This window comes from Micromesistius poutassou (assembly GCF_964030765.1).
Source record: "Micromesistius poutassou genome assembly, chromosome: 3".
Lineage (NCBI taxonomy): Eukaryota > Metazoa > Chordata > Actinopteri > Gadiformes > Gadidae > Micromesistius > Micromesistius poutassou.
In genome coordinates this window covers 6939846-6955121 of record NC_140273.1, presented here as the reverse complement: position 1 = coordinate 6955121, position 15276 = coordinate 6939846, and the positions used below count along the sequence as shown (strand labels likewise).

General features: G+C 46.0%; 1 protein-coding gene across 1 annotated transcript in view; it reads left to right on the top strand.

Annotated features, from left to right (window-relative positions):
* The window catches only part of grin2bb (glutamate receptor, ionotropic, N-methyl D-aspartate 2B-b), a gene marked incomplete at both ends in the record, with an annotated part of 75886 nt that overhangs the window by 8689 nt on the left and 51921 nt on the right, over nucleotides 1-15276 (top strand). The window contains 1 exon segment of the mRNA XM_084465409.1: nucleotides 12284-13078. Coding sequence (XP_084321535.1) covers nucleotides 12284-13078 — 795 coding nt within the window.

The window sequence follows — 15276 nt, the reverse complement described above, 5'->3', positions numbered from 1 at the left end:
TGTGTTAGTGTGGCTGTGTGTGTGGGTGTGTGTGTGTGTGTGTGTGTGTGGGGGGGGGGGGGGCTCAGGAGTGGTATGATTTGATTGGCTGCTACCCCAAGCGGACGAACATTTATCTGGGTAATTGTCACTTTTTTCCCCCTGTCATGCCGCAGGGAGTCTTTTGAAGTCCTACTGTATCAGATGATGGGGGAGGGGAGTGGGGGGAGGGTCACACAGGGGAGATAGCAGAACAGAAAGGAGGCGGCAGGGTGAGATGGTTGGCGGTAGGTGGGTGATGGAGGGTGTGATACGGGAGAGCGGAGGAGGAGTGCTCCATGAACTTGAAAGGGAGGAGAGGCTGTGAGAGAGAGGGAGAGACGGGAGGGAGAAGAACGTCTGGAGACGGAGGAATCGTGTGTAGCACAGATGGTGTAGCACAGATGGCAGAGAGAGAACGAGAGAGAACGAGAGAGAGAGAGAGAGAACGAGAGAGAGCGAGAGAGAGAGAGAGAGAGAGAGAGGGAACAAGAGAGAGAGGGAGAAACACACATACCAAATGGATGGCTACATGTTCGCTGCAGGATAGGAAGAGAGTGAAAGGAAAAAAATCGGGGAACAGAATAGTAGTAGATTGAGGGCCCTATCTTGCACCCAAGGCAATTGACTTTCTACACCGACGCATGTATCGTTGCTAGTTTGCACCCGGCGCAAAGCTGATTTTCCCCCACAGCAAACAGGCGCCACTACACTTGCGCCACTACACTTGCTCCTGGAGAGGCGTGTCAGCGAAAAGCAGAGGCGTGTTCCGGTGCAAATGATACTTGGTGCTATTTTAGTGATCTAAAAATTGTGCCGCTGCAATTGCACCACTGACCGAAAAATATCTGTTCTAAAATGCACTAGCGAATACCGCTGTTGATGTTGCTATTTTGACGTGCCATGGCAGGTCGGAATTGCAACATAAGCTTACACACACGTAGGCTATACACAGCACAAACATGCAAACAATTAGCCTAATCAAAATATTATGATGTCAAAGATTGTTCATATGTCTGAAACTGCATAGAAATAGCACGTGGATTATGGAAACATTTTTTTCCATAGAGGCTGCATGAATGAACACTGTATAGTAGGCTATGCGTTAAAATAATAATAATAAACTCGAGCAAAGTATATCCCAGCCCTCAGTTATGCTTTAAAATCAATGCATCTGCAAACACCGTACAGCAAACATATATTTTCTTGACACAGACATCGTGTACAAGCCCATAGCTTTTAGGATTGATGAGTATTTGATCATGAGAAAACATAGTTTTACCGTGAGTGAGTGTTTAAAAGAAGGAATAAATGCGGGTGATGCTTGGCGCGCGTGTGTGTGCGCCACCATCTGTTTAAACTTTAAACTTTAAACACACGCAAACTAAACAACTAATGCATAATACAGTCCATGGCGATGTAACATATATAAACGGGGGAACACATGCATTATGAACACAAGTCGATAACGATAATGTATACAATACTGGTAACAAACAATGTTTGTTAATGTTTTGCCACATATCATTAAATGCGGCCACAGGACCGCGTCTGCATATCATATATGTGTTAAGTTGTCTTTGCTGCAATTAACATGACGACTCAGTGTTTCTGAAGTTGTAGAAGAAAACTATTCCATGTGTGAATTAGGCCTATTATTTTGCCATAAACTGAGCCATTTGAAGTTTAAAATTCATGTGGTCATGCAGCTGTCTCAGCGGAGACTGCAAACGCGCAAAATCAAAATACGCCAAATCAAAATATCAACTCGTCAAGTTCAAATGCTCTGGCTCTTAAATGGGATGGGAGATGGAACTCTCATTGATTGATTCCACGTTATGCCCAAAACACACCTACATGTTTTAGACCAACCCATTTTAGATTTGTATTTATCCGCTGTTAAAATAGCAACATCGCCAGAGATCCGCCCACAAAGCTATATGCGCTTCACATTTCAAACTTGTGTTTCAGACCGTTAAAATAGGGCCGAGTCTGAGAAGGAAGGGCATGTTGCTTATCATTTAGAGGCTTTCACCAAGCTGTTTGGTTTTTCTGGATACGGGATCTGATGCGTGCTGAATCCTACCTGGACCCTTTCTTCCAAGATGAGGCTGCTGTTGCCTGTGTGCTCTACTGTACAAGATTGCCATGGAAGCACTTTTTTCAAAACCTTCTTTTTTTTTAATAGAATGAACCGTTTTTTTTCTCACTTGAACGATCTTTCAATTATAAATCTGTCCTCCTCTGGCCTCAATGAGGACTATCTTTTAATTAAATAGCTATTAAGCAGGAGTGCAGGTTTCTGGAAAGGTCAGACAGACAGACACACGGATAGATGGCTCCCAAAGGACATTTTCTTTAACCTTCCTCCCAAGTTGACGCACTGCTTGAAATCAATCGGGACATGAGTGGTCACAACAAGCATCCGCCCCCTCACTCAAGACGAGAGGACACCATCCGCCACGTCAAGTAGTGCCCAGCGGTGATGAAGAGTTAGCCTGAGCGCGGCAGGGCTGTAGCCCCCCCATGAGGAGTAAACTGAAGCATTAGATGGGGGCAGGGCGGACAGGTGGGCCTGATGTATCCCTCCACGTGGCCGGGCCTGCATCATCGTGTTTAGCTTTAAGTGGAGAAGAGTGTGTGGTCCTACGGCTCACCGATTTCCCTTCATCTAGTCACCCTGTGTGCGCTTGATAGGAGCGGCCGTTCTCTGTGTTCCGGACCATGTGACCTTAGCCGTCTTGACATCATCAATGAACATCATCAATGATTGTAGGATTTAAAACAAAACAGTTTTGAACCTTCGCTTCTGTTCTTTCGCGGTTCTTAAAAAGCATTGTGAAGAAGTGAAGCAACACTTCCGCCAATGAAATGACCTGCAATTCAAAAAAAAGAACCAACCGAAATCCAGGGTGTCGGTTGGTTGTCATCGCAAACTCTTCTGACACCGGACTTGTTTGGGTATATTACACACACTGGGTGTGTATCAGACAAACATGACTGGCCCAGGGGGACCGGTGTGTTTTCTCATTGAAATGCCTGGGTACAGCTCAATCAAAGAGCACTGAGTGTGTGTGAGTGTGAGAGTGTGTGAGAGTGTGTGTGCGTGTGAGAGTGTGTATGCGTGTGTGTGTGTGTGTGTGTGTGTGTGTGTGTGTGTGTGTGTGTGAGTCACCCTAGACATGCCTTTGGACTTTGGAGCTGTCAGTGCGTCGAATGAGTCGGTCATTGATTTAAATAGCACCGCTCTTGATCTAAGAGGCTTGATGAAAAGGTAGAAATACTGAAGAGAGGTGCTATTTCAGCGTTCAAATGTTCCAAGAATAGCAAATACAAAATTGTCCTTCAGTACCGTCGTTTGCACTCGTTCTGTCCTCATCCGTGGATCGGTGCTCTGACATCAAGGCGGCTCCGTGAATGAGTTTGCGCGAGGCGGGTGGGATACCCGTCAGAACCGGCAGGCCTTTACTCGACCTGTGGTCCATCACTAGATCTGTCTGTGTCTCTCTGCCCGGTGGACGTTTTACATTAAGGGTGCTTCTGCTCTAATCCTGCAGACAGATACTGGCCCTTGAAGCTGTTCTCCAGTCTTTGTATCCCTTGTATTGATCAGGGTGGGGGGGCCGTGGCAGCCTGTGGCAGGCCTCTGGAGGGCGTAGGGGCTTGTTACGCTGACGTGTCTTACTGTGACCCGGGGAGACCCGCAGGCCATTTAGCCGTGATACACTGGAGGTCCGAGAGCCGGTGGGGGTGGAGGGGTGGGGGGGTGGGGGGGGGGGGGGTGTCGCCCAGGGGGCCCTGCTTATGCTGAGAGGGACGCGTCTCTTTGCTGCTAAATGAAGTGAGGAGCAGGCGTTGTGACCCTCCGACTCGCTAGAATAAACGGCTCCAATGAGGTAATGAAGACCCGAGGGACCGCAGGGTGGAGGAATCCTTTCCCCAGCCCTGTGTGTTCAACTCTGTTGATTCAGCCCTGAGTGTGTGTGTGTGTGTGTGTGTGTGTCCCTGATTAGGAGAACATGCGGTCTTGCGTGGAGAGAGTGACACACTGCAGAGTTGTCATTGTCTGTTGAACTCAGTGCAATTTGCAAAAGAGCAGGTTCTTAAGCACGGTGAAGGGAGTTCGGTCAAACACCGGAGATCCTTCACGGTAATTTCTTCTTCCACCGTAGACTCCTCGCAAGATAAGAGGCTGGAGTATTGTGTGACAAATCACTCTCTCTCTCTCTCTCTAGAGAGAGAGTGATTTGTGCCATGCAGTTTTATGTGTGTGTGTGTGTGTGTGTGTGTGTGTGTGTGTGTGCGTGTGCTCCTGTGTATGCATGTGTGTGTGCGTATGTGTGTGTGTGTGTGTGTGTGTGTGTGTGTGTGTGTGCATCCGTGTGGTTCTGTGTGTGTGCATATGTGTGTGTATGTGTGTGTGTGTGTGTGTGAGTGTGCGTGTGTTTGGTTGCGTAACCTCAGCATAATATTTTTTCAAATAAGTCAAAATAATTTAACCTTCATCACTGCACAAAATAATGGTTTTAATATTGCTTGGCTTGTGGTCAAACAGGGCAAAAAAAATGACGTTTCCCTTAAAATAGGTTTACGTCTAGACCAGTTGTCCGTATGTTATACGGACGTGAGATTTACACATGCACACACATGGAGGAATGCTCCAAGCCTTTGGAATCAAAACATACGTTTGACTTTTTACAGAAAAGACTGATATTTTTAATGAAGCCTCTCTAACAAAGAACAGTACAAGTTCCTTTGTACCTTTTAGTGGCATGTATTCACAGCAGTGAGCACATTTGATAGTCGCAACGCTTAATTTTTACAAGGAGTAAGTTGGCTTGCTGCAGCGCACCATGTGTCTTTGGTGATTTCTTTTTCGGTTCATTTTTTCCTATTGTTGCCATCACAGCCATGACAATATTGTCACACCTGAGTGGAGCCGCATACTTGCGTCAACATAGTGCATTCAGTAGTTATTCAAATAATGAATGAATTGGCTTACATTTGTTTTAGTTAATAAGTAATATTTGTCAAATAAAGACAATAGTTTGAGCAGTTGTCAACAAAAAAAGATTTACACACATTTACGAAGGCCTGGCCTCAAGGGGTTCATTATTTGGCACAATGCGCTTACCAGCCACCACGCATATTGAACAAGGAAACATGAAAGTCCTGCACAAAATGTTCACTTTGTTCAAACCAGCAACAGAATAACATTTTCTGTCTGTTTGTGAAAGCATTAGCCGTCTTGGTTTGATATTGTACAATGAGCATGTGTTTATTTTTGGAACCCGGTAGCCCCCAACAAACAGGCCAGGGGTCCTGCCGCTGTGATTGTGTTGAGTGTGTTAACCCAAACGGGATGACCTTCACCGACAGCGATCCAAATGTTGCGCCCTGGAGGCACAGCGAGAGCTGTGCAGTTGCATGCAGCTCTATTGATGCGCTGCATGGGGAGTGTGCCGGTCATGACTGAATCGCCACCTGTGGGAGGCACGCGTGTGGGTGTGTATCATGTGCAGCAGCTATTTTTTTTTATGCCGGTAATCACTGCCATGACGATGATACCTCCGCCGCCGCCGTGAACTCACAGGAGCACGAGTACACATGCGAAGAACATCGATCTGTTCGGCTCTAACGGTTCTCTGTTGTCATGTGAACAGGTGGACCTCTGTGCAAAAGTGCAAGCTTTGAGAGTTTTTTCAGCTTCTAGGAAGACTGAATGTTTTTTTATTCCGAAAGGTCGATCCTGTCTGCTCCTGATGGAATCCCGCACGCAGAGCTGGTCTCACCTTCTCTCTCACCGGCAACCAACAGGCTAAAGACAAACTCTCACGCTATCAGAGCATCAGATCACACACCAGGCAACTCATGCACCATTTCTTTCCTGCCATGGATTAAGATCCTAGCCTCAAACCATAGCCTTGATATGCTAGCCTGGTTCAAAACATGTAATTCCAAATGCTCAACTATTTCAACGCTAGTCAAACCAAAACCACCGGAACTTGCTAAGCTTCAAATTGTATTTCATGTATTATTGACGTTGTTACGCTAAACAATTTTTTTAATTTTGCTAAAGCTAGCTTTGCGCAACGGGTTGACGTCACAAACGGTCAATGGAAGAATAAGACAAAGCAAGTAGTTATGGTCCAAATCAGTCATAGAAAGATTTGATGAAGATTTATGTTGTGAATGCCTCCAGCAATAAAACCACTAGATCATTGGTTGTCTTTTAGTTAATGCTTATTAATGCCTTATCTAATGTTGAGTAATGACAATACTGCATAAACATCACCATAAATCTATTGGTCAAACCTGCTGCACGTGTAATAGCAGCAATACCTTTACCTATTCCTTGAAGGCAAGGCAAGGTAAGGCAACTTTATTTATATAGCACTTTTCATACACAAGGCAGACTCAAAGTGCTTCACATATAAACATTGTCATACAATAAAATAAAATAATAGATAAGTAAAAAGTTAAATAGATAGAAAATAAAGGCAAAGTTTAAAAAAAAAACATTTTAGAACGGCAGAGTTAATAAAAATGCATTTTAGAAAGTGAGAAAATAAAGGAAAAGTTACTAATAAAGTAAAAAATAGAAGCATTGTAGATTTAAGATTTAGCAGAAAGCTAAAGCAAACATAAAAGTCTTCAGTCTTGTTTTAAAAGCTGTCAGAGTTGGGGCAAGTCTTAAATCCTCAGGGAGTTTATTCCAGCTATTTGTTGCATAGTAACTCAATCCTGCTTCCCCATGTTTCGTGTTGACTCTGGGGATAATTAACAGATTGGTCTCAGAGGATCTTGGTGGTCTAGAAGGCTTATGTAGTGGAAGCATATCAGTTAAATATTTTGGCCCTAAACCATGTAGGGATTTATAGGTTAGCAACATGATTTTAAAATCAATTCTCTGGCATACAGGGAGCCAATGTAATGATTTAAGAATTGGTGTAATATGTTCACATTTTTTGGTCAAGCTGTAGTTGCCTTAGAGTTTTTTTTGGGAGACCTGTAAGGAGACCATTGCAGTAATCAAGCTTGCTAGTGATAAAGGCATGTACAAGTGTTTGTAAGTCTTCGGTAGACATGAGCCCTCTAAGTCTTGCTACGTTTTTAAGGTGATAATATGCAGATTTTGTAACTGATTTGATGTGACTGTCGAAATGTAAATCTGAATCCATGATAACCCCTAGATTTCTGGCTTTGATTGAGGTTTTCAGGGACAGAGAGTGAAGGTGTTGGGTAACTTTAAGCCTTTCAGTTTTAGCACCAAATACAATTATCTCGGTTTTGTCCTCATTTAGTTGAAGGAAATTTTGGCACATCCAGTCTTTGACTTGCTCAATGCACTGGCACAACAGATCTATGGGCTGATAGTCATTTGGTGATAGAGACACATAGATTTGCGTGTCATCAGCATAGCAGTGATGGTCAATATTGTTATTTTGCATGATTTGCCCTAGTGGGAGCATGTAGATGTTGAATAGAGAGGGTCCTAAGATCGAACCTTGTGGGACTCCACATGTCACGTTTGTTGATTCTGAGACAAAGTCGCCAATGGAAACAAAGTAGTTCCTATTTTGTAGGTAGGACCTAAACCAATTTAAGAATGTGCCTGAAAGCCCCACCCAGTTTTCTAATCTGTCCAAAAGTATTGTATGGTCTACAGTGTCGAATGCAGCACTGAGGTCTAGTAGCAAGAAGAAATCCGGATTGGAAGGTGTCATAGCAACCTGAATGAGACACCAAAACTGCATGAGTAAACTCTGAAAATAGTGGTTTAGTAATGAAAGTTGTTTTAATGCTCACAGAATAAATATCATTGGCGTAAACCTGTTTTTTGGCATTGCCGTTAGCCCACAGCCGAGTAGAATGGGTATTTTGCTGTCTTGCTTTTTAAACTCTCAAATCCCCAAAACAGCTTGTCAGCTTGGGCTGCGTATATAAGCGGCACATTACACTTTAATGCTCTTCAAAATATACGTAGGCTTCAGGGGGTTCCAGCACCCTACGATAAAACATATAGATCATATTGAAGAACCAAATATTACATAAAAGTGCCATTACAACATACAATATACTGTACACTGCACATGGAAACAAGGGAAACAGCAAGTCTGAAGGAGTCTGAACTGCCTTCCCCATCATTGCGAAGTGGAGCCAGCAGGTTCAATTATTCCATTCTCAGCTTCATAGTTGGCGCATACAGTTCGCTCTGGTTTCTCATTGGCTGTTCCAGCTCTTAAACCAAATTTTAACAAGATTGCAAATGTTTGAAATCTGGCAAACTAACATCCTAGACCTTTAACTGTTATTCATAAAATAAAAAATTGATTTGATTGCAAATAAAGATGTCTAGTTTAGTTTGCACAGCATGCACAGTACAAATGTGTAAGTGAGGTTTTGCCGAGCGCACAACTAAGTGCACAAGTTAAAGCCAACAAGAAGAGTTTTTTTATGTAGACCCATAGCAAGTGTTTTATTTTGGTCTGTACGAAAACGGTGAATCGATGAGTACGCTTCTTGCTGTGTTCTTGCTCAGATAAAAGTAAATAGTGTATTATTGGGAGCGGTTATGCGCAGTCTATCTCGTGGGTGTGTGTGTGTGTGTGCTTATGCGTGTGTGTGTGTGTGTGTGTGTGTGTGTGTGTGTGTGTGTGTGTGTGTGTGTGTGTGTGTGTGCTTATGCGTGTGTGTGTGTGTGTGTGTGTGTGTGTGTGTGTGTGTGTGTGCGTGTGTGTGTGTGTGTGTATGTGTGTGTGTGTGTGTGTGTGGTGTGTGTATTTCCATGTCCATCAGGTTGCTGTGTGGGGGCATATTTCAATTGTTGCTATGGAAACCATGCACTGCTGTTACACAGAAATGTAGAACTGATTTGCTCTCTCTCTCTCTCTCTCTCTCCCATCCCTCTTTCTTTCTCTCTCTCTCTCTCTCTCTACCTCTTCTCACACTCCCTCCCTTTTTTCTCCCATTCCTCTCGCCCGTCTTCGACAGTGTCTGTCTCTCCTGGTTCGTCATACTTTTTCTCTGTGATCTCTGTCCTTCAATCAGCTCCCGTTTTCTTGCGCTCTGATTATCGAGACCCAATGACAGTTATTCTCCTGTTTCTCTTTTTTTAGGCTTCTTTCATGCCTTCTACATCCTCCGCTTCCTTTCATCATCTTATTCTAATCATGTTGTCTTTCAACTGTCCCTTTTTCCCCCATCCCCTCCCTGCTAACAATCTCTCTCTCTCTCTCTCTCTCTCTCTCTCTCTGTCTCTGTCTCTCTCTCTTTCTCTCTCTCTTTAATACAAATCTAGATTTTCTTTCTCCCTCCTTTACTACAACTCCTCTTCCTCATCTGTCCTTCGTCCTCCTCCTCCTCCTCCTTGCTGCTCTTATCTTCCTCCCTCCCTCATCTTCCTCCTCCTCCTCCCCCTGTGTCTTTCCTCCTCCGTCCTCTTCCTCCTCTTCCTCCTCCCCTGCTGCTCTTATCTTCCTCCTCTTCCTCCTCCTCCTCCTCCTCCGCCTCCCCCACTGCTCTTATCTTCCTCCCTTCCTCCTCTTCCTCCCGCTGTATCTTCCCTCCTCCTACCTCTTCTCTACTCCTCCCTTTGCTGTTCTTCTGTTTTCATCTATTCCTCCTCCTTTAGATTCGCCCGGTCTATGCTTCCTCTCCTGGGATGTGTGACCTTACAATTAGAGCGTAGCACCTGCAATTAAACCTGACACACATCCCAAACATAATAGCACCTCTTTTGGTACTCAGTTTTAGACAAGCCCTTTGCATTTTCCCTCATGCCCATATATATATATATATATATATATATATATGCATAAATATGTATGTTTTCTTTGCCGTCGTTCTGGGGCAACAGGTGAGGTTGGTCATCACAGCAGAATCAATTAGCCTGAGGGAGGTGTCAGAGAGGAGGAGAGCATCATGCACAATGACCTCTCCACCATGTGCTGGTCACGCACAGGAGCCCCTAGAGCAGCAGACTGGTTCCACCACGGGAAACCCTACAGACCCTTATTGCAATCAAACCGTACAGCTCACCAGCCTCAGGCGGAGAGAGGGTCAGGCTGGTGGTCCCAGCCTCCACTTCAACTCTTCTACGTTGTAATGCTACTGCACAATCATTTCCCTCAGGAAAAATAGAGTCATATTTTACACATAGTATAATACATATCTAATAATATAATACTTATCTTATCTTATATATATATACACATATATAAAGTCATCTTGATTATTTTTCTGATTTTGAAATTATTCTGATTCTCTCCTGTTTTATCTATTGAAGGATCAAGATCCATTCTGTTATTAATTTATAGGATATATATATATATATATATATATATATATATATATATATATATAGGAGGATCCAGTTGACCGTGAAACGTCAAACCTGAAGATGGTTTAATCCTTGCATTGTAGCAAAGCAAAGCTCATCTCAAAACGCCATAGAACATATTGTGGACATTTTTGTTGAATGCAGCTACATTTCGGATCGCCGAAAAAATATATATTTAGTCATCAGTACAGCCGCTGACTAATTTGAATAAGTCGAAGGAGCTGTTCTTGTTAGGCAGTGCAATACTACGAGCCGTTTCTACACCCCCTGCTTCCCTAAGCCTGCTTTGAGCTGAGTTGTCCCTATCTTGTGAATATTAATGTGTCTGTTTGAGTGATGCTGTTCATAGGCCTTAACTACAAAAAAACGTCTCTGTCAGGCAGAATATGATCATCATAGAACTCACCTGCTGGCCTTCCAAAAAAGCCTTCCAAAATGACACATGATTGGCCACCTGTGCCGTATGGAATGACAATGGCAATTTTTGTAATGTGAATGAAGACGACTAGTTCCCACTGAGCGATTTGCTTCTCCAGGGATTGAGAGGAAGCTGGTCAGAGCTGGATAGCAGTGAGTTAGATCAGGGTTAGACGGGGGATCCACCGTGTGTCTGCGTGCTTCAACACACTGTTCCTCCGTGCTTGATGGAACAATCTATAGCTGCTTCAGGGGGTGCATATAAAATACACAAATTAATGCATAGAAACACGCACACACACACACACACACACACACACACACACACACACACACACACACACACACACACACACACACACACACACACACACACACACACACACACAATGGATGCATCCAGAAAAAAAGAAAGCTAATAGTATTTTTCTCTGCTCGTCGACTCCCCATCTCTCTCTCTCTCATCTCTCTCTCTCTCTCTCTCTCTCTCTCTCTCTCTCTCTCTCTCTCTCTCTCTCTCTCTCTCTCTCTCTCTCTCTCTCTCTCTCTCTCTTCTCCTCTCTCTCTCTCTCTCTCTCTCTCTCTCTCTCTCTCTCGCTAGTAAATAATAGGCCTTCAGCTGACTTCAAAAAGCAGGAACGGGGGTGGGGGGGCGGGAGACAGAGAGAGCAACAACAGCGGGAGAACAGATAAGAGACAATAGAGAGAGAGAGACACTCGCAGAGACACAGAGAGAGAAGAGAGAGAGAGAGAGAAAGAGAGAGAGAGAGAGAGAGAATAAGAAAGATGTTAACTGCAGAAGGAGAGAGCAACACAAACACAGCACTGCACAACCACCCCCCCCCCCCCCCCGCCACACACACACACACACACACACACACACACACACACACACACACACACACACACACACACACACACACACACACACACACACACACACACACACACACACACACACCCTTTGATGTGTTCTACCTAGTTCTGTTGAGGAAGACAAGGAGCACAATTTAATGGAGCTGGCTTTTGTAACTTGACGCTCCATGAAAGCACATGCTCTCAGAGTCGGGACTGAGAGCCCAGCTATTTGGGTCAATGGACTAAAGTGTCCTGTCTTGAGAAGGCCCACGCATGTTTTTTTGTGTTGACTTTTTGTCAGATTAGACACGCAAAATCAACATGACTCACAAAGGTTTGTAGTCTTTTGGTTGCCTTTTGGTTGTCTTTTGGTTGTCTGTAATTTGACGAAATGAAAGAAAAGGATTGTTTTTATTGGGAGCTTGTCAGTGTCTTGGCTCTATGTACATCTTAAAAAGTGTGTTTTGTTTCATAAACCGACAATGCAATTTCTGGGCATGTGTGCGTGTGTGGCGTGTGTGTGTGTGTGTGTGTTTGCATGTGTGTGTGTGTGTGTGTGTGTGTGTGTGTGTGCGCGTGTGTGTGTACGTGAGTGCATGTGTGTGTGTCCATCCTTCTCATCCGTCTCCTTCCTCTCTCTCTCTGCAGGGACTGCGTTCACACTCCTCCACGATGCTTGTCAGCCTACGCCTCTCTCTCTCCCGTCTCCAGGACAGGCACTCCATCTCCCCGTCTTCCTCCCTCCGCCCTCCTCCTCCTCCCACTCCTCCTCCCTCTCCTCCTCCTCCTCCTCCAGAAGAAGAAGAAAAAGAACCCCACCCCCTCTGCACCCTCCCACGGTTGGCCCTGCCCTCCCTCTCCCTCTCCTTCTCCCTGCTCCTCCTCTCCCTGCTCCTGCTCCCCGTGTGCGACTCCCGCCGGGGCGGTGGAGCCCCACAAGGAGGAGGAGGCCCCGGGGCGGGGGCCCCTGGTGGAGGTGGGGGGGCCCCAGGAGGGCAGGGCACCCAGCGGGGCGGAGGTGGCGGCGGCGGGGGGGGCGGCGGGGGCGGGACCCAGAGAGGTGCCCCCCTCCTCCCTCACTACCCCCACGGCCCCGGCCCCCTGCCCCCCATCAACCCCAAGCTCATCAGCTCCCTGAGCATCGCCGTCCTCCTGGTGGGCAACTCCACTGAGGTGGCGCTGGGGGCGGGGCTGGACAAGGAGGACTTCCTGCACATCCCCTATCCCCCCAAGGTGGACGTGGTAACCATGAACGAGACGGACCCCAAGAGCATCATCAACCGCATCTGCGGCCAGATGACGCGCAGCTCGCTGCAGGGCGTGGTGTTCGGGGACGACACGGACCAGGAGGCCATCGCCCAGATCCTGGACTTCATCTCGGCCCAGACGCACGTCCCCATCCTGGGCATCCGGGGCGGTGCCTCCATGGTGATGGCTGCTAAGGTAGGATGCACACCGGTGTTGCATTTTGATGGCAAGAGAGAAGAGATGTCAGTAGCAGCAGCAGCAGCAGCAGCAGCAGCAGCCGCAGTAGAAGCATTGGAAGTTGCAGTAGTAGTATAGTAGTAGTAGAAGCAGCAGCAGTAGAGGTATAGTAGTCGTATAGGTAGTAGCAGCAACAGTAGCAGCAGAAGCAGTGGCAGTAGCAGCGGTAGAAGTAGCAGTATTAGTATAGTAATAGTAGAAGTAGCAGCACTAGCATTAGAAGTAGCAGAGGTAGCAGCAGTAGAAGTAGTAGTATAGTAGTAGTATAAGCAGCAGCAGCAGTCGCAGCATTAGAAGTGGTTGTTGTAATAGTAGTAGTAGCAGTAGTAGTAGCTTTAGTTTACTTTAATCATACGTAATATACTATTTGTGAACTGAATGTCCCTGATAAAAGGTGTTAACCAGCTGAGCCAAATGAATCCGTGGTTTCATCCAGAGGGGGACGCCTTTAGAACCTAAAAGCCCAGATTCTTTCAATTCTGCTCCACTAAGCCCAGTGAGTCACTCACTTGTGTTTCTCCTGAGCTGTCCTGATTAGAAGAAGTGAATTACTTTTTATTTGAAACTTGGGACACCACTGCATGCGTCATGCCCAATTTAGGCCATTTGTGTCACATTCCTAACACAAGAAAAGACGACCCGACCGTCTCGTAGTCCCGTAGTATTTATTTGTCCATCTTGTAGAAGGGCATGGGGTCTCCACACACAACCTCCACTCCTCTTCCGGCGGCTTTTCCAGACCTCTCCCCCGGAGCCACGCGCACACACGCCCCTGCCCGTCACTCCGACGCACGGGGTCTCTCTGTGAATTGATTCCCCGCTGTGTGATCTGTGACACAGACATCATACTAAAAGCCCCGGCCAGTGAGTTCGCTCTCTCTCCGTCTACACACTAAACAAGTGGAGATTAATCAAATAAACGAACAAACGTAGAAAGCGGGGCCCGAGAGTTGCTAAAGGGATTCGGCGTGTAAAGGCGGTTTGTGGCAGGAGACTCTAGAAATAGCACAACGGAGTGGAACAATGCGCCGGAATAATAGGGTTTTAATAGGCTTAGCATTCAGATGGAGTAGATTACGGCGACGGCGAGGAGTGGAGGAGCAGGCGCCGCGCTATCTGTGCGACACGCTGCTGCACACATTAACGGCTTCGCGGCGGAGAGGAGCTATATGGGTTTTTATAGGTTTTTTGTTTTTTTTTATTGTGAAAAAGAGACTCATGTGCTTTAATCAAAGGGTGAACCGATTTAAGAGCGGCGCTGACGAGTCAAGTCTTATTATTAAACTGGTGATTAGAGGTGTCACGACCAGTGCTAGTGGGCCAGCGGGGACTAAAAAGACGGGATCCACATGCAGACGAGAACCGGGGGAGGGGGTGGGTGACATAAAGAGGGCTTTTAATAAGGGAAAGAAATGCATTCATCACAAGAGAACAACACAGACAAAGAGACATGACAGAGAAAACGAGCCGACAACAGGACAAAGAACATGTATGTATGGGGAGGGACTGACTGACAGGGAATGAGGTGCAGGTGGGAAGATTGTAAAGGACCCCCAGGTGATGGGACTGAAGTGCCGGCAGATGGGAGTGGCGGGATCTACGGAGCGAGGGGGAACAGTCAAAGGACACCTGGTGGATGGTGGAGAAGGAAGATGAAATGACAGTCAGACTATGACACAAAGCCAGAAACAGTCAAACACTGATATGGGGACTTGCCCCATATCGATCGATTAAAGTCGATTAAACTGGGGAATTAAACAAATGAATGGCAGAAGGAAGAATGAATAGATCAACGTGGACGGATCGATGTGAGCGTTTCCCGAGCGCAGCTCCCTAGCCACCGCTTGGCCTCAACCTTCTCCGCACTCCAACAGTTTTCATAGAATTAGGAGGAAATGTTTCCCTCTCAAGAGCAGCGTTTAAAACGGGTGTTGAAGTAGTGCAAAAAGATGTGACGAGTGAGCGAGAGAGAGAGCGTGAGGGAGAGAGACAGAGAGAGAGAGAGATAGCGGGAGTAGGAGAGGGAGGTAGAGAGAGAGAGAGAGAGAGAGAGAGAGAGAGAGAGAGAGAGAGAGAGAGAGAGAGAGAGAGCGTGAACAAGTGGGAGAGAGAAGGAGAAAGAAAGAGAGAGAGAGAGAGAGGGAAAACAAAGCGCT